Source organism: Aphis gossypii, chromosome 3 (genome assembly GCF_020184175.1).
Source record: "Aphis gossypii isolate Hap1 chromosome 3, ASM2018417v2, whole genome shotgun sequence".
Classification (NCBI taxonomy): Eukaryota; Metazoa; Arthropoda; class Insecta; order Hemiptera; family Aphididae; genus Aphis; species Aphis gossypii.
This window is the reverse complement of record NC_065532.1, coordinates 29,031,198-29,051,472: the sequence shown is the minus strand read 5'-3', so window position 1 is coordinate 29,051,472 and position 20,275 is coordinate 29,031,198. Positions and strand designations below refer to the sequence as shown.

The following is a 20,275-nucleotide window of genomic DNA, read 5'->3' as shown; positions in this document are numbered from 1 at the left end:
TATACATATTGTCTTGAAATATTTAGCTTAACATTAGGAACTATATAATAATGAACAAGTGGACAACGATTATTAATTCAATTCATCGATACTTTTTCATCAATTTTATGAAAAAAAAAAAATAATATATTAAAATTATCAATATAGACAATATAGTATTAAAACTCATAAAATATTGACTCATTTAACACATTTTTTTGTGACAATAAAATAACTACAGTTAATAGAATAATTTATGTATTTTTAATTTTTATTTACACTTTTACCATGAATAGGACTATTATATAGTAACAGATCTTAAGTTATTATTTAATAATAATTTTTACACAATAAGTCATTAACAATGACCTAGCTAAGTTTTAATGTTTATTTATCTATTATACATGTAAAAGTCATAAGTTTGTAACAAATTCGTCAGGACGAGAGACGTAAAAGTTCTATCTCTCCTCCAAATAGTAAACGTAAACTAGCTATATAGTTCATCCAAACTGTGAGCTTATCATAATATTCATGTATGATATTAAAATATATTCATTACTTATATATTACGTAGAAAACAATAATAAAATAGTTTATATTATTAATTAGTGGTTTATGGAATCTGGAATACTCATCAAAACAAAAACAAATCTAAATATAATAGAAATCTATTATAAAACTACTCCTATGTTTAATCTCAATTTTACATATTAATCTTCAGATGAATATGTTGTGTTCTTGACAGTTAAACAGTTTTATAATTTCTTTAACTGATTTTAATAAATAAACAATAATTTTAAAGAACTCTATGTTGTAAACTTGCCAATCGCTAACCAAATAAGATAAACAATAAATAGGAAGGGTTTAAAAATATTCATGTAAAACACTATTAGATGCCTTAAAGATAGACGTCACCAAAAAAATTCACATTTTTTTGGTTATTTTTATGTTTGCAAGAGTACATTTTATTTTTTTTAATAAATAAAATATATAAATAACATAACTCTATTAACATACATCTATAGCTTATGGGTAATAAACTAATAAGTAATAACTGATTATATTTTATAATTAATAAATAAAATGCAATAAAAATACATTTAAAACAATAAAATAATTATACTGTTGTTGGTATTTGGTAACTTGATATTAATTTTAAGAAATACTATGAATATTTGACCTTGTTTCTTTAAGGTTTGTTTATCGTATTTTAAAAGAATACTTACGTTAAAATAAATATTGAAAAGAGTGGAAATACGTAATACTTCGGTTTTTACACGATATTTTAATTTTTATGTGAGTTATGAGTATGTAAAATATGTATTATAGTTAAAAAGTGCTCATAACTCGCTTAAAAATTAAAATATCGGAATAATAAACGTACAAAAATAGGGAATGATCTATTGCTTTAAAGTTTAGTAGTGAGTCAGTTCAAAATTATAATTTATGATGAACAAAAATTTGTTATCTTATTTTACGTTTTAACACATATAGGTACTGCAGATGTAATTTTCTCTTAAAATGACCCCAACTATTAAATAAAATATAATAACATAATATTACTAAAACAAAATACCCATACCTGTTATGAAACTAAATAAATAATTTATGTGTATATTTATATAAAAAATGAGTTTGGTCAGAATCTATCTTTTTTATTACACATCAAATATTGTTTATAATTTGTATAAAATGAATACAATAAGTCATAAATACAAGTAAGATACCTATTACAGGTATTATCAAACACACGAAGACTTGAGTGTAGAGTGTTCATTGACATTATTACTTTCTAGAATGTATTTATTAATATGCGATCTCTGAGCTATTTACGCATAAGATGAAACAAGATGGATTGTCAGGGAGAACAAAAGAAAAATATTGGAAAAAAATAGATTAGTATGATTAATAATCATTGATTATATAATTGGTATTATTGAGAATCTACCTATAAAAGATAATTATTTATTAGATTACTACAATATCATAATTTCGTGAAGATTAAATTTATACCAATTATATTCATACGGTATGTTAGATAAATTGATTTACTTACATATTTTATTGATAAGTATACTATTGAAGTAAAATGGTTTTGTATCTGTTTATTATAATTGAAAATCCTAAATTTATAATATATTAAGAATTATATTACTCGTAATCGCTGATTTAACAAAATTTTAAATTGTACTTATATTTTATAAATATATTTTACAAATATTAAAGTCTGTATTTATTGTAGGTATGTTTTTATCAATAACTAGCACTATATAGGTATTAGGTATATATATAATTAAAAATATATAATATGCCTACAGTGCTTAAGAGCTATGAAAAAAAAAACAAAATGTATATAAAAAATAAAAAAATGAAAACTACCTACTTGGTATTTACACTATAATATGATTGTTTACAATGTATACATAATACATTGCGTTATGTATAGGCCTATTATAAGTTATGTAAAGGTATTAGGTACATATATATTTAATCAAATTTAAAACAAATTATTATATTTGCAATAGTGGTAAAATGTTGTCCTTGATTAAGAGTAACAGTTATTAAATACATGTATAAAAAAAACTCAAGTGTTCACTACCTACTGTACAGTGTTTCTAGAAAGTTTGAATTGATGGGTAATTAAACCATAATTATTGTAAATAATATCATTATTTCTATAATCTCTCACTTCTCTGGGAGACTTATCGATCGATACCAGCAATATAGTATTAACTTTTAATATCCTCTGATGGTATCATTATGTATTAATTTATAATTATTGTTTTATGAATAGTAGATGACGAAACGCATAGTTTATATAGATTAAAGACCAATGTAATGACTTTCATTCGATAATTTTATTGATTATAAAATATTATTTTATTATATTATATTATATTTTCATATCATTTTAGTATTACATATTATCAGGTGGATTATAGTTAAAAATTATTACAAATATAAAAATAATAAATTACTTATATTGTCACTGATGCATTAATATGTATGTAAAATATTAATATACTATGTAAAATATACTAAGTATACCTACAATTACTATAATATTTATAGTTTATTATTGAAATAATTGATAAAAGTTTCTACTTATACAAATACTTACTATAATTTTTTAGAAAAATAAAATAGTGAAATTTAATATTATACCTATATTTTCATTTTAAATAATATGTTATTTAAATTTAATGAATATTCGAACAATACATAGTAAATAATACTGTATCCCATCTAAACTTTAAAATAATTACATTAACAACGATGTTAAATGCATTTATAATATTTTTATAAAAAAATATAGTACTTGCATTGACTCTGTAAAAATAAATAAATAAGTGTCGATTTTATTTTTTAAAGTACATACCTTTAAGGCTTTACATTATAATTAATACAATTCAAAAAAAAAAAACTGTAGTCAATATATATTTTTTTAAATATAATTTATAACTGCAAATAGAAATACACATTATTTTTCAAGACTCTTTAAGAAAAATTTTCAAAATTCGGCATTTAATAAAATACCATTAATGATTAGTATAATATTTGAGTTTACAAGACCATAATATTTGTCAATTATCAATTGGAAAATGTAATGTATTCAACAATGTCTATTGTCTAGTCAGCAGTCAGCAGGTTTTATATGATGTATATTTCAATACCTACTCTTCTCGCGCTACTTACTTCTAAATAAAAAAAACTGGTGCACCTACATAATTTTTATATTAATGTTTTTAATTTAATTAAGTTTAAATATTTTTAAAAAAATAAATAGTGTTATGTTCAATAAATAATTATAAGTCCAAACTCCAAATATGTAGTTACGATAAAAAGAATTTTTAAATTGTAGACATATCATAAATTTCAAATATGTCCAACATTTTTTTGAAAACTTTTTGAAATTTTCATGTTTTCATGAGTCAGATCTTTGAAATTCCATACTTTTTTATTTGAAACAACATTTAGAGTTTATTCATAACCACAATAATAGTGTTTTCTAAATAAAATATTATGTAAGCAGTAACCAACAAACTGGTTTTCTCATAATATGAAGTTTACGCCTATAAATAGGTATTTAATAAAATATCGTAAATTTATTATTATTATTTATTACTCATTCAATTATTGTTTTTTTTTTTAATAATTTCGATAACGCCCTATAAAAATTAGTTAATATGATTAATACTTAATCATTTTAATGTAAGTATATGATAATATCTCAAGATGTCACATTTTTACACATCCTTCTATATATTGTTTTTTTTACACCTAAGCAAAAACACTTCAATATTGATGTACATATCAAGTACCTGTACATAATTATTTCTTTTACTGAATGTTACATTTTACGAACAAATATAGTCAGTAGGTATATAGTAAGTACCTAACTATAAGTAACAATAACTTAAACGTATAAAATTTATTAACTCAAAATAAAATAATTTAGTTACCTAAATACATGTGATGTAAATTTATATAGTTTACCTATTGTATACTAAAGACTAAAGTTTTTAAAATATTAGAAAACCGAGTATTTAAAATAATAAAACCATGACAACTAAATACTGAGTAAATGAGAATATAGTATTGATTATATTATACTATACTAAATATTATTAGCTAGTAATTATTGAATATTAAGGTCATTGGATGTCAATGCAATATAGGTAGAAATTTAAAATAATACGTATAATTATAATATAGGTACCTATAGTTAATACTATAGTAGAATAGGTTGTAAATGTAATATACTAATATGTAGGTATACTATAACATTATAATATAGGTACTTTCATAAATGAGATACTATAATAAAAGTAAATATATTTATTAATATAATATAAATAGTTTGAAATTCATTCAAATAATTAATATAATGTACATTTATAAATTTATATTCAGCATAAAATCTATACTTACCCGTAGGCCGTTTACTTAGAATATCTCGCGACGATACCTACAATCAAGTTTTGATTTTTAATTTGTATACTAGTCAACAATTCTGCCACTATAAACAACTAAATTCTACAATTTAGATTTTAAAAATATGTGAAATACTAACTATTTTTACTATAAATTATAAATCAATAAATATTTGTATCTTTATATTAAAAATTTCTAACCACTTAAATATAATGAGATGTTATAAATATTATTATTCATTTAAGATTTTTTTTTGTGTATAATATATTAAATTAATACAAATAAATTTCAATAATTATAAAAAAATTTTTATTAAGCCCATATTTGGAAGCCAGATATTTTACCTCATTCTCTACCGTAAAGATATTATAAACAGGATAAACAGAATTATAATGATTATAATTGACCAATAGATATATTATATACTCCATTATACATTTTTATAGAAAACATGTAATTTAATGTATCAAGAAGTTTTAAAAAAATATAGATATTTAAACAAAGTTGTATATAGTTAATGACAAAAAAAAAAAATAATAAAAAAATTTTGCCAATTTTTATTGGAAAACTGTATTTATTATTTTCACCGTAAATAGGTAAATTGTATTATTATTTATCAATTAATATAGTTATAAATTGTTAAATGAGATTTTAAATACAATTCTTTCTCAAACAAAAAAATAAAAAATATATTTATATATATATATATACCTACAATGTATATAACCTAATGTAATTATAAATATATTTGATTTATATACCGTTTAGTTATATATTATTATTCATAGCTCGAAGTTATACGAAACATTAAAAACAATAATTACCTCTTCCAAAAATATATTTATTTAAATTGGAATATTTATATTTAAAATAACAATTTATTATCTACAAGAATAAAGCTAAACAAATTTAGTAAATGACAACATCGTTAATAATTATAACTTTTTGTTTTGTTTGGGTTAGTTTATTCATGCTGAGTATGCACACCCATTGCTAATCTCAACACTGAAATTTTGTAATAGGTACAGTGTAAAAAAAAATAAATAACAATATAAGAAAAAAACTTATCTTGTACTGTTTATTCAATTATTTTTTTATGCTTTACTATGTATTAGTAAAGGTAATATAAGTATTTATATTTAAAATAAATATATGTATATACTATATACTTTTAAGTATATTAGGTATGTGATATGTAATATTATATGTAAATTGTGTATAGGTATATAGTATATATAATATATAAATTAATGAAAATTAGAACATTTAAAAAAATAGAAAATGTACACTGAAAAATTAATTTTAAGTTATAATTAATTATATAAGACCCAAAAAAAATTTTTAAATTGTCTTTAATTTTAGTTAAATATTATAAATTAATGTTATTCCTATAGTAAAATCATTATATAATATAATACCTTATACCTATGTATTTTTTGTAAAAATTTATAGTGAAAATATGATGTTTACGGTTTACTTTTTATTCAATATTAAAATTTTGATTAGCTCCAAACAAATATTTTCGTTTACTCAATAAAACATATTTTAATGAAATGTTGACATATTTGATCTTTAAATTATTTATAATCATTTTCTTCAAAAGTTAATTATCTTAAAATGTATATTTTATGTAGATATTTGTAATTTAAATTAGGAAATACGATTTTACATTTGAATACGTTTAGAGTTATAGTATAATATATTAATAATTATTAATAATATTTTACAATTATTATAATTCTCACTCCAAATAAATCCGATTAAAACACAATTCTGCTGAAGTTCGCGGAACTCTTTTATACTCTTTAATAATATTTCAACAGAACCCATTTCAAAAAACAATTGATTATGCATTTATAACATTTTTTATTTAAATATGTTTAATTTATAATAATAAATCAATAATGCATGAATACGTTGCCCGTGCACAATATAATATACAATTAATAATTATACAATAGGAACATTTAATATTTATATACCTATATATAAAACATAATTTTTATTATTAATTAATACAGAAAATAAGTTTAAAATGAAATTGACTTAATATAATTTATTTAAGTTTAAAAATTATGTTTAATATATTTGGCATGCAATATTATATCGGTGCGTACTTATATTTGAAATTTTGATTTTTAAAAAACAGATATATTTTTTAAAGCAAATAAATTAACAAATTCTTGATACCTGGAAGGTGCATACCTACTACATAGTGCAGCATACCAATATTACAAAATTAATCGTGTATGATGTTGCGAGTAACAAGCATTATCTATTGAAAAAAATTATTTGTTATGAAATATTTACATGCCATGTAACTACTTATACGAAGTTCGTGTTTAAAAAAAAAAACAAATACCTTTAGTTCTATACACAATACCCGCACAGGAAAAGAACGTTTTTCACATTTAAATAAAATAGTAATACATTTTTTGTCCTTGTACATTTAGCAACAGCAGTAGCAAGTTATTTATATACATTTATTATTTGATTCGTAACAATTAACGATTTTATCGTAAAACCAACCCGGTGGAGGGTAATTTTATAAACAAGGCAAGGCGTGTTACGATAAAAAAAAAATAAAAATAAAAATAAATATTAATAACGGAGCTGTGGAACGCGGACGGTGTTTTTTTAATTTATTTTTATGTGGTACGGCCGCACAGAAAAGTCGGCACACGGCGGTACAGTAATTTCGTTCGGCGGCCTCTGGTCACACTGCGTCCGTGGCACGGGCACCCGCCGCGGCCGGCGTTTTCGTCAGCGCGCGCCACCGCCGCCGCCAAACAGCCAGCCGCCCGCCTACCAGCCTGCCAAACGCGGCACCCGACGCGACTACAGTCAGTTCCGCCGCGACCGGTGCTCTCGTCCGTCACGCGCGCGCCGCTTTCGTCTGTCGCATCGTCGTTAATAAAAAAACGTGTGCTCAGAGGTGATCGAACGTCGTTATTTAAATATTATTATTATTTTTTTTTCGTCTCGCACCACCCGCAACAGACGTTGTCCGTAAGCTCGTGATTTTTCGATTTTTTTTTTTGTCAATTTTCGCGCCGAAATTTTTTTCTCGACAATCCGTCCGAGTAGTCATCGCGCACTGCCCGCGAGCAGCAGCAGAGAGTATATCCGACTGCTTCTGCCGCATCACCATGCAACCGAGCAACGGCTCCAAAGACGTGCCGTCGTCGGCGACGACCGAGAAGACTTGCGGCGCGACCGGCGGTTCCGGCAACCAGCAGTTCTGCTTGCGCTGGAACAACTACCAGAGCAACCTGACCAACGTGTTCGACCAACTGCTGCAGAACGGCACGTTCGTGGACGTGACGATCGCCTGCGACGGTCACACGCTCAAAGCGCACAAGATCGTGTTGTCCGCGTGCAGCCCGTACTTCCAGAGCATGCTTGCCGAGAACAAGTGTAAGCACCCGATCGTCATACTCAAAGACGTCCAGTGGCCCGAGCTCAGGGCGGTCGTCGACTTCATGTACAAGGGCGAGATAAACGTCTATCAGGAACAGATCGGTCCGCTGCTGCGCGTCGCCGAGACGCTGAAAGTCCGAGGTCTGGCCGACGTCAGCAACGAACAACTCACGGGCGGCGGTGGATGTGAACCACAGGCCGCGGCCACCGTGGTGACGCCCACGGCCGTAGCGCCCGAATCTCCCAAACAGCCGGCCCGCAAGCGGCACAGGCTGTCTCCGCCGGCGGCCAGCCCGGAGTCCGTCATGTCCGACATGGGATCGTCGGCAGCGGACACGCCGCTCAACTTGCACCACATGCCGCCTCCACCTGCCCCCCATCATCAACAGCAGTCGCAGTCTCAGCTGTCGCACGTGCACCAGCACCACCAGCAGCAGCAGCAACAGCAACAACAACAACAACAACAACAACAACAGCAACAACAACAACAACATCAGCAACAGCAGCAACATCAGCAGCAACACCAACAACAACAACAACAACAACAGCAGCAGCAGCAGTCGTCACAACAGACACCGGCGTCGCAGACCATGCCGCCGTCCGCCTCGTCCGCTTCGTCGTCGTCGTCGTCATCGTCATCGATACCGCCGCCGAGCAGCGTGGCCGACGATATGGAAATAAAGCCGGGCATCGCCGAGATGATACGCGAGGAAGAAAGAGTGAGTTATTTTTCCATCAGATTTATACCTTAAATATACCTTTTTATATCTTCTTCTAAATAATGCAATCGTCCGCTCGTTTAACATTATATTTACCATTTATTATTATTTATTAATATTTTATTCCGAAGGTTTTTTTTTTCTTTTACCCATTTCTCTCCCGTCCGGGACAACGTCTATTTTAAGTCATATATATATATATTATGTATATTATATTTTATGGTATAAATAACGGACCACACAGTGTGAGTGTGTGTGTATATGTGTAATATGTAATAACACGTTTAAAAGGAGTTATTGATTGAAGAGCATACTCTCCTCTTCCCCCTCATTCTCACTGTTTATATATATATATATATAAAATATGTATACATATATATATATATATTCATCTGTCTCTCTCTCACTCACTCTCTCTCTCTCTCTCTCTCTTCCTTCCCTCCCTTTCACGCCGCCCGCCTGCCTCTCACACTCCCCCTCACTCGCTAGTCGTAGTTAAATGAGGCAAGTTGAATTTATTGCCTGAACCGCCCGCCCGCCCGCACGCCCGCCCGTTAACCCTATTTATTATTATTATTAATATAACAATAACAATGGCAGAATGCGCCTCCGTGTATACAGTGACGTCACCGCTCGCCACCACCAACGCCTCCCCCGACACCGTAATTTCGTTCACACAACTTTTCGAAGCTTTCACCCGGAGTCCCCATTCCACCCCGCAATGTTAATTTTTTCACTCCGCCTTCTTTTTATATTTAAATTGTATGCGTGCGCGTGTTCTTCCGCATTTACTTCCTTTTATCACTACAAATAATAATATAGAAAATATTTATTTTAAAATTAATGTATAGAATAAAAATAAAAATATAAGCAATACAAAAATGTCGGCCGATAAAATTACCTTATACATTTGTACGAGATAAGATTCTGTAATTATTTATAATTTATCAATAGTATTTATTTTAATTTTTTATCAATTCAATTATTGGTTAAATTATCTCGATAAAATTATAAATTCATTGAATTATTATGTTATTAGTGGTATCCCGGGTTCTTGAATATAATAATATTATATAATAGATAGGTACCTATTATAAATATAATATATATTACACAGATATTATGTGAATTGCTCATTATTATATTTAATACGATTATTTTTACGGGTGGTTTTTTTTTTGTTGTTTTCGATACTTTTGCTTTTTAAGCTTGCAATAACACAAATAAAAATGTCATTTCTAACTATATTGTATACATCCAGTAAGTCTCTGACGTTATAAATATCCATTAACGATCATCGAGTTTAAGCACTCACAGCCGATTTTAAAAGTTTCTATTTTTATTTCTTAAGTATCCGTGCAATGTGTTTTTTTACAGTCGGTAGGAGGAAAATGCAGTCTACACTAATTGTCAAATTGTTTGGTATTTTTTTTTTTTTTTTTTGTATATATTTTATTATTCTAAAAAAGTTGCATTTCTCTGCTAACTGAATAACTTGTTGATGGGTTTATCTAGTCGATTTAAAAAGTATTTATTTTAATATTATTAAAATTTCTATACCTACTAAAAAGTTTTCTAATAATTGAAATGATTTTATCGTTTTGTTTAATCTCTGAAAGAACTATACTGTATTTTATACTTATATTTGTATAAATATACAGAAAAAAGGATGTATCATACACTGTATGTATAAACAGAAACAATTAAAGATTAGCATAATATAATAAAAATCAGTTTTTCAAAAAAATTCGTAGCTATTCTTTTTTCTTCAAATGGTTCAGAAATGTGTTCATGAAGCGTTTAAACTTTTCGTTGAACAATACACGTTTCATGTGTGGTGTGATACGTTGAATTTTTTAGTAGGTACCTAGTACCTACCTATATAGTTATGCTCACTGGATGATAATTTAAACCAACCTAGGAAATAATGTGCTTAAGGTAAAAAATCCTCTTTTCGAGTGAAATTTAAATTACAATGACTTGTTGAAAACTATATTTATGTATTAAATGAAAATTTTCCGGACATATTTGTTATATTAAAAAAAAAGACGCAGTTTTGTAAGTCGTTTAATTTCTTATTGTTTTACAAAATAATTGGGATTTTAGTTTTAAGCGTTAAATTGAAATGAATGAATTTAAAAAGCTGCAGGCTATAAAAACACCTCTACAAGGCGAGAAAAATGAATTGCGTGGTAAAAGCTATAAGGATCCTTAGAAGTTTTGGAAAAGTATCCCCTTTCCTGACACATTTACCCCTGACCTACAAGTTGTGGTTATAAACTTTGTGTTTTCGATTTCATGTTTTTTTTTTTGTTTTGTTTTGTTATTTTTATCATAATAAAATGTACTTAACTCATAATGAATGTACAATGTACCTACATACTTCACGCGTTTGTTTGTAAAGTGTACATGGATAATAGATAGATAATAAAAATGTATAATGTATTTTATACATTTTCTTATTAGTTTAAAATTTTATTGATCAAAAGATGTATTATATTTGATGGAAAATCAACAATTTTTTCATCCCAAAATTCTATACAAAACTTTAATCTGGTATTTTTAGATCTAATATAGCATACAAAATAAAAGGGATGAAACTGTCAAAGAAAGAGGTGAATACAGAGCAGGAACAGTAGCTATATTTTCCAGAAATCACTTCGAGGACGACAAAACCGATTATATTTTTATTATTGTTATCATATTATTTATACTTATATATTTTTAATGCGTAGAATCACTATACAAAGCATTACTCCTTTTTTATTATAATTTTTATTATCATTTGGCGAAAGTCTACATTACCCGAACTTTACTAAAGAATGAATATTCATAGCTGGTTATGAATATGTAATTTTTAAGTCTCTGTACCTAACATCTTTTCCGAGAAAAAAAAACTATAAGCAAAAATGTTATATACGCCTATTCCTATTTAACCATTAGATTTTCATTTGATATCGGTGGTGACAATTATTAGATAATTGTTTAAATCAATTATTATTACTCAATTATTTGTTTTTCTACTTCATAATATGTTATGCATTTTTTGCCATTCTTTATAAAAAATCAATCACCTAGTTGAATTGTTTCATTTATTTTTATGATGAAAGAAAATATGAAAGAAGTATGTGTTTGCGTGAGCGAGTGAGTGAGAAAAAGAGAGAGAGAGAGAGAGAGAGAGAGAGTGAGAAAGAGTGAGAGAAAAAGAGGAAATATATAATATGTGCCTTATGTTGTAAACGGAATACGACAGACGTCTGTATATCGAGCTGTTTTGTACTGACCTAAACGAATCGGTTTTGTGTTTTTCGTAAATAATTAATGCCTAAGAATAAGTAAACTTCCGTTCGGATTGCAAATAACGCCTAAATTTATTATAAACACAACCATCAGCAAAATTCATAAATAATTTATTTTATAAATCTCCGGTAGCCCAAGTGTTTTTTTTTTTATCATTGTTATTATGTTAAGTATTTTGCAATACCACAATGTAGGCCAATCCAATAATAATAATACATAGCCTATTGTTTTATATTTATGTTCGTGGGAAACGGAACATTTATTACTAGGCTGTTATGACCTAAAGGTATGTATATTTGACAAATTATGCTGCCAACAAAATACAAATGACATTTACATTCATTTTCATATTGTGTTATTTGCTGACAATAATTTTTATATATTTTTCCGAAAACTAATTCATAATATTATATAATAAATAAATACTGTACAATATAAATATACTAATATTGTAATAAGTATGATGCTTTTATATTTTAATAGTAGATTCATAATAAGTTGTCTCTATAGGTACTTAATATATATATATATACCCATTTTTTCTGCCGTTTTTATTAAAAATATAGTTATTTTTATATGCTCAAGTTTCAGATTCAAATTGAATTCTTTCTTATTGTTTTGTATTATACAAGCATAAAAAATAATAATCGTAATTGTAAAATGTAATACTATAAAGTATAAATCACGAAGCTGGTCTCCTAAGTCCTGATGAAAAAATAATTGTTAGAACGTAGATTACAACCTACGTATATTGGACTCAGCTGGTCAATTTCAAACGTTAATACCCTAATAATTTTTAATTTTTAATTTTTTTTTATTCCTAAAACCTCATTTTGATTAATTATGAAACAAAAGTTATTAAATTAATATGTATTTATATATTATTATGTATATGATGGCTGTACAGAACATTATAATGTTATTTTAACCTGCACGATGAATTCCACGCATTCCATTTTTTTTTTGTATTTATATTTTTATAATAAATTGTAATTGCATAATATTATTAAAATATACAAAGATCAATAAATGTAATATATACCTATCCCATGTCTGTAGTATATCCTTTCTGTGTGGAATCATTGGACGGAGGGTTGGTTTATCTGGAAATTTTATTATAATTTTAACGGAATAAAAACGAAGAGTTTTCTTTTGTAATACAATTATCTCTTCGACCAGTTCTCTTTTCTCGTAAAAGCTGATTGGGGGGCTTATTTATTTAAACAAATTAAACTTAATTTCTGGAATTTGTAAAACTTTAAACTAAAAAAACAAACCTTCGGCTATGCCGTTTCCCGGCACAGTGATAGAGATTAAAACCCCTAAAGGCTGGTACCAACTATAGTTTTAATTAAAACATTGTTTTATTTTTTTTTTCGTGGAATATTTTATTCAGATTTATACACAAATCCATGCTGCAGTGTGATGAATATTATAAATATTTATTATCACGTTGTCCCTGGCAGAAAACGTATATAATATAATATATTATATATTATGTATTATAATGTAGGTATACCTATATATACTGTTGAGAATAAATAGATAATAGTAAAGGCATTTTAAAATTTACAAAAAACAAAAAAAATATGTATAATACAACCCAGTAGAGATTATGTGTCTTTTAGGAAGCTTTTGTATTCTTGTATTCATCTTGCGGGAAACAGCTAAATTATATGAAAAATATTTTAGTTTAATAATTGTTATTCTATCTTCATCTAAACAATAAGCTATGTAAATAACAAATGGTAGTATGCTGACTGACTATATTTTTGTCACATTTTGATTAGAATTTCTACTTTTTTGAACAAACTTTGGCGTGACAATAGTCAATTTAATAATATAATATTCGTTAGCTCTAAAAGAACTCACAGGCGTCATCATATCATAGACATAAAATATCACAACATACGATTTTATTCTGAACAAAATAGGTACCTAACGGGCTTAATAACTAAAACCATTTACATAGATTAACAATAATACATTTAAATTATGTTAATTGTATAAAAACTAATTTCGAAATAGTCATATTATAAATTGTTAATACTTTCTTTTACCAAGCTCGTGGCAGACATTGATAAATATTTTTACGACAATGGCTGTGAACGGCGTAGTTTGTGTAGGGAATTCATATAAAACCATAAAATATAACTGTTGTTACGTGGAGACCGATTAGCCTTTATGATTGTGATTTTTAATTAATAATTTATCATTATTATTATATTATTATTATTATTACTATAAGAGGACATTAGTGGATGACAAGTTTTTCCATTATTTATATTCTGTTCAAAAATTAGCCTCGATTAATTTAGAATGCAGCTCTTGTTTTCCGAGGACATTGTTGCCGTTAAATTACTTTTGTCCGAAATATTCATTGATCACCATTATTGTTGTCACTATAAATGTGGATTTTGAATGTTTTCATTTTAATAATAATACAATTATTATTATAACTATATTCGGAGAGAAAAGAGAATGAAGACGTGTTCTGTGAATATCAGTCTTAACTTTAGACTTTGTTAAAATTCATAGCAAATGATAAATCCCTAAAGCCCCAGGCGGTTGTATGTATATAAATTAGAACAGATAAGGAATCATAAAATAATTTAGATTGTATTATTTTAGTGTCATTGTAATATTATTCAAATACATATAAAAAAAAAATAAAATATTATGTTAATTCAATTTAAGAATTGTTTTAAGATATGAGTTACAAACAAGTCCTATTTTATTTTATATATGGAATGTTAAAATGCCTTTAAAATATTAATTGAACTCATGGTTGGTACGCATATGTTCTAATACATTTAGAATTGTCTATACTACTGTCAATTATTTGACACGTGTCAAAAAATTAAATGCTTGTCAATGAAAATATACGCACATTTATAAATCATCATTTTTCTCATTGCCACTATTGCTGTCGTTTATACGGTACCTGGAAAACTATTTAACGACAAATACCTATGCCATAACGTAAAATAATATAAAAATAATTATAAAAAGATATAATTTATTTCTTATTTATACATTTATTTTACCATAAGGATTATTGTTAATACTAGGAATAATAACTAATATCTAACAAGTACCTAATAAAACGATGTACGATTATCTTTTATTTCCTTGTAGTTTATATATATAAGTTATATCTTCTTATAAATGATTTATTTGTATTAAAAAAGTTTCTTTTTTATTGTTAGTTATAATATATATTATTCCATTTTAACTAATTATATTTATAATTGTATGCACTATGCACACGTATGAATTATGTAGTATTATATTATACAAGTGATACAAATAATTAGTATATGCATTATGGCTATTATGCAATGATGTAACTACTTTAACTGTTCCAAAATAATCGTTCGATTTTTAAATTTTAATTTTAAACTTACAAAAAATTAAACGTCCGTATGAATATATAAAAAAATCTTACATCCTAACAAAATAAAGAAATAGGCTTTTGTGTGGATTTATATCGCGTTCTCCTTATGATCTCTTATTATATTAATTGGAATTAATTTATACTTAGCAATTAAAAGAAAACAACTAATAATAATAAGCGGATGGCGAAACGGGGATGTGACATTTGTGCCAACAATTAAACTCGTTAAAGTTAATTACTTCCAATAAAAGAATAATAATAAAAAAATTTAAAAAAACGTCCAGCATTAATTTTAATTACTATACATTTATGTCACACTGCGGATAGCAATTCTCTTTTAGAGTTTCTTATTTTTATTACACAATGCAAACAATATTCTTTAAAAAATGTATGCATAAATTTATTTATACATACCTACTAAAGTTTCTAAATCAATAAATAAATATTACCTTTACAAAAATTATTTTTTCAATACTTATTTTTTCTAATACAAAAAAACTTTGTTGGTACCTATAAACTTAAATGGGTATAAAGTATATTCAAATGTTAAAATAAACATTTCATTTCCAATATTCGGTAACATTGTTTTTGTGTAATATTTTTTATAAATTTAGTAAATATTATCAAGTTAAGAATTTTGTATTCTACGATCAGTATGATAAAACTGCATTAAATATCTAACTAATAAAATCCCTACGGTCGTTTAAATTTCCTCATTAATTTAAATTTTAAGTTCATCCAGACCTTGTTTATCAAGGATATATAAATATAATATTTGTTAATATTGAAACTAAATTGTATGAACTCATCAGTTATGAAAAACTTAAAAGGTACTTAAAATTATAATTAGGTAGGATACTAGTAAATTGATGTTATAATCTTCTTATATGTTCAATCTTATTCAGAATGAGTTTTAAAAAAATGCAATGCTTATAAATTATAGTTGATTTTGGTTATAACGTATCATGGCGTTGTAACTTTAGGAAAAGGGGAAATAATGTGGCTTTATTACAATCGTCATATGCGAAACAATGCTCTCCCTCGTTCTTCCGGCTGTTTGGATTATTTTAATTAGCACTGTCGTCGACTGTTGTATCTCTCAAAATTCTTCTTATTATATATCTAGGATAATGATTTCCTAGGTACAAAAAGAACAAAACTATCTTAAAGGTGAAATTAAAAATAATAACAACAACCATTCAAGTTACATTTCTAGTCGACCCAACCTAACTTTTAGCAAGTTCGCCGCCATCAGTATATAGATATACCGGAAGGTGGCGAGTTTTGTTCTAAATTTATTATTTACCAATACTAATTAATCGAATTAAGTTAAACCATTTTCTGTTTTCTACACCGCTCACCCTACCCGGCCACCGTTGGCTTAGCGGACTTCGCGAATGCCGGCGGCAGCCAAAACTTTTCTTTTTAAAATTTACGACTGGTAAAACCAATAAATAATTCTCTTCAGTTATATACAAGTTTTCGGGGCGGAAAACGAGCTATGAGCGTCGACCGAATAAACAATTAACGATCGATTTACATTTAATAAAGGAAATTGCGAACGCAGAAGCGACGGCTGCACTCTTTGTATAATTGGAGGAAGTCCCTTGGTTATTATTTATTGTCAAAAAAAAAAAAAAAAAGGCTTGTGTGTTGTTCGATATAAGCGCGCACCCCTCACTTCGAAAATAAAAATAATAATAATAAAAAACTGGCCAAACACCGTAATTATTCATCGTCGATATTTTACGCCAAGCACGCTAACCGTTCATATACTTTTATTGTGTGGACTTAGGATCTTTAAATTTACGTGTAGGGACATTAATTTAGTAAGAATTTAATTATGTTATGGGTTCCCTTAACGTCAATATTAAAAAAAAAAAAACTATTGATATTGGAAAGAAGGAGAAGAATGAGTATAAATTTTAATATGTACCTATACTGTACATGTAATAATCATAATGTATAAGTTTTGTAACTTCAAATTCATAACTTCGAATTATTTAAAGTAATATTATGAAAAATTGTATAATTTTTATAAATATATATATTAGGTAGGTGGTTATAACTTATAACTATACATTTTTTTGAATTATATTTAATTCTATTATAGTATGATAAATAATAATACTTAAACCAAGTATTTAAATGAATAATATCGTAGGTATTTATAACTCAAACTAAAATAAAAATCACTTTTGAAACCCCTTTGGCCACTTCCATTCTCCCTTTTCCTACCAACTACCTCCCAAGAATAATCATGATACAAAAAAAAAGATCAAATCATTTATTATAAACTTTCTTATAATACTTATTAGTGCCCTTTGAAAACTACATGAAGTCCTAGAAGCTTAAAAAATAAATGCGTCATAGAATTGTCAAAAAAAGATCATTATTTACAATATATTTTATTTTAAAAATTAATGACCTAGTGAATATGTATTAGCAAATTACCCACACATTTGCTACAATACTCTTATTAATTAATTTTTCATTATATTTTAGGTAATATACCTTTTTTGAAAGATATTAAAACTATTATATTTGGTATTAGTTATGATAATAATAATTCAAAAGTTTAAACAATTTTTATCGAAATTACAGTAAATATAACCAGGAAAATGACCTGGAAAATAATACTATATTACTAGGTACAAACGTAGCGAGACTTGATTTCACAATAAATACGGCATTAAGAAAAAAAATATTAGATTAGTACAAAAGAACTACAGTATAATGTTGCGATTGTTATCGTTATTTTAACATTGTACAACATATTCGTCGTAGTGGCTAAGTCCACCCAGATAATTATTGTCTTTGGGTTATGTATGGTAATCGTATGAACTTTCTATAATATAATATCATGTATTCATGTAGGTATTATAAAATTGTACGTTAAAAAAATATTTTTCTCCATACACTCGTCTGATTGAATAACACAGACAGGTGGAACGTAGTGGTAACAGTTGGAATTATAATAATAATAATAAAAAAAGCACGTAATATATTATTATAATAGACGTTTAGAGCCGATCGTATACCGTCTCATTTATTTATACTCGGTCACCGGTACATTAACTACAGCTGGCGTACAAGAGGTGTATCACCTATGTTATTATATGTTATTTTTTATACATAATATATTATATGTAACCTTTTTTTCTAAATCCATTTATATTAATTTAATGTTTCAAAATATAATATTATATTTGTGGGCTACATATTATATCAAAAACGTTGGCGTTATTAATTTTTCTTCTTATCTGTTCTTGAATTCAAATATTTCCTTGAATATTATTGTTAAATATGTTCAGCTGGTTTACCGAAAAAATATTTTATAACACACGTCGAAACTACAACTATAAAAATATAAAACATTTCATCTATAGTTATCAGTTGAAATCTACATATTAGTTTCGTAATCATAAATTCGCCAATAATGGTACATGGATTCCTTTATATAAAAACATATTTTGCTAAATATAGGAACTGTAAATAAGTCGCATGTTTATAAGTTGGGACGTTAAGTCTCGGCATAAGTATATAACGTATTAAATAATAAATTTCCAATATATATTTATAATAATATATTGTGTTAAATGTTAATAGTAATATTATATTTGTAATCTAACTAAATATGCACTATAGAGTGTACGTACAAATTAATAGTATTACACGCATTATAGCTCGAAAGATAAATGTAACATTTTATGATCGATAATCCCCCCCCCCCATTTACGACCGGTTTTATATTGTAAACAATTGTTTTACGGATGACACCATGCCGGCCTTCGCGGTCGTCTCAAGTCGAGGCAAGTACCTTTGCTCAAAGATTATTAGATCTCAGTGTATTATTGGTAACGGATTCTGAATGATAAACTATTGGGTGCGGGAGGGGGATCGAGAATGAACATAAAAGGAAAGGAGTCCGTATAATTAAGGCCCCCATATGCGGGGCCCATATTATATTATTATTATTATTAAATAAAAAACATATATATGTATGCGCTAGTATAATAAATGTATGATTAAAAAAAATAATAAGTAGACTGTATACGTTGGGGATAAATTTAATTGAAATTGCAACAGCGCACAGGCGGTCCTTATAATAAAATAATAAAAGAAAATGGAGGGCCGCAAATTGAATTTTCGAACTCTCACATTGTCCGATGCCCGTGTTTATGTGTGTATGTGTGCGTGTTACCATCGCGCGCGCGTATGTATCAGGGGGCTAAAAATTGCTCTGACAATATATATTTTTTCGTTATTTAATTTCCAGCGGATCGATGTACGTTATAATGTTATAATATGAATAACACACGTTGGGTCATTCAATCTCTATGTCGTGTCCCGGAGTTATTTGTTTGGAACCCTTTTTTTTTGTTTCCCAGAAAAGAACCCGTCACGTACTTGTTTCACGTCTGAGTGTTTTTTCGAAATTATTTATTTGCATAAAATGGCGAGAAATGAAAAGTTTCCACTGGCACGCCTCCGAAAATATTACAGAAGTTTTTCCGCCTACAGG

General features: G+C 27.3%; 1 protein-coding gene across 1 annotated transcript in view; it reads left to right on the top strand.

Annotated features, from left to right (window-relative positions):
* Positions 1–7,714: 7,714 nt before the first annotated feature.
* Positions 7,715–20,275, top strand: part of LOC114127663 (protein bric-a-brac 1-like) — a 42,708-nt gene continuing 30,147 nt past the window's right edge. Inside the window, exon 1 of the mRNA XM_027991972.2 lies at positions 7,715–9,053. Coding sequence (XP_027847773.2) covers positions 8,064–9,053 — 990 coding nt within the window. The 5' untranslated portion in view covers positions 7,715–8,063. The remainder of the gene's footprint in view (positions 9,054–20,275) is intronic.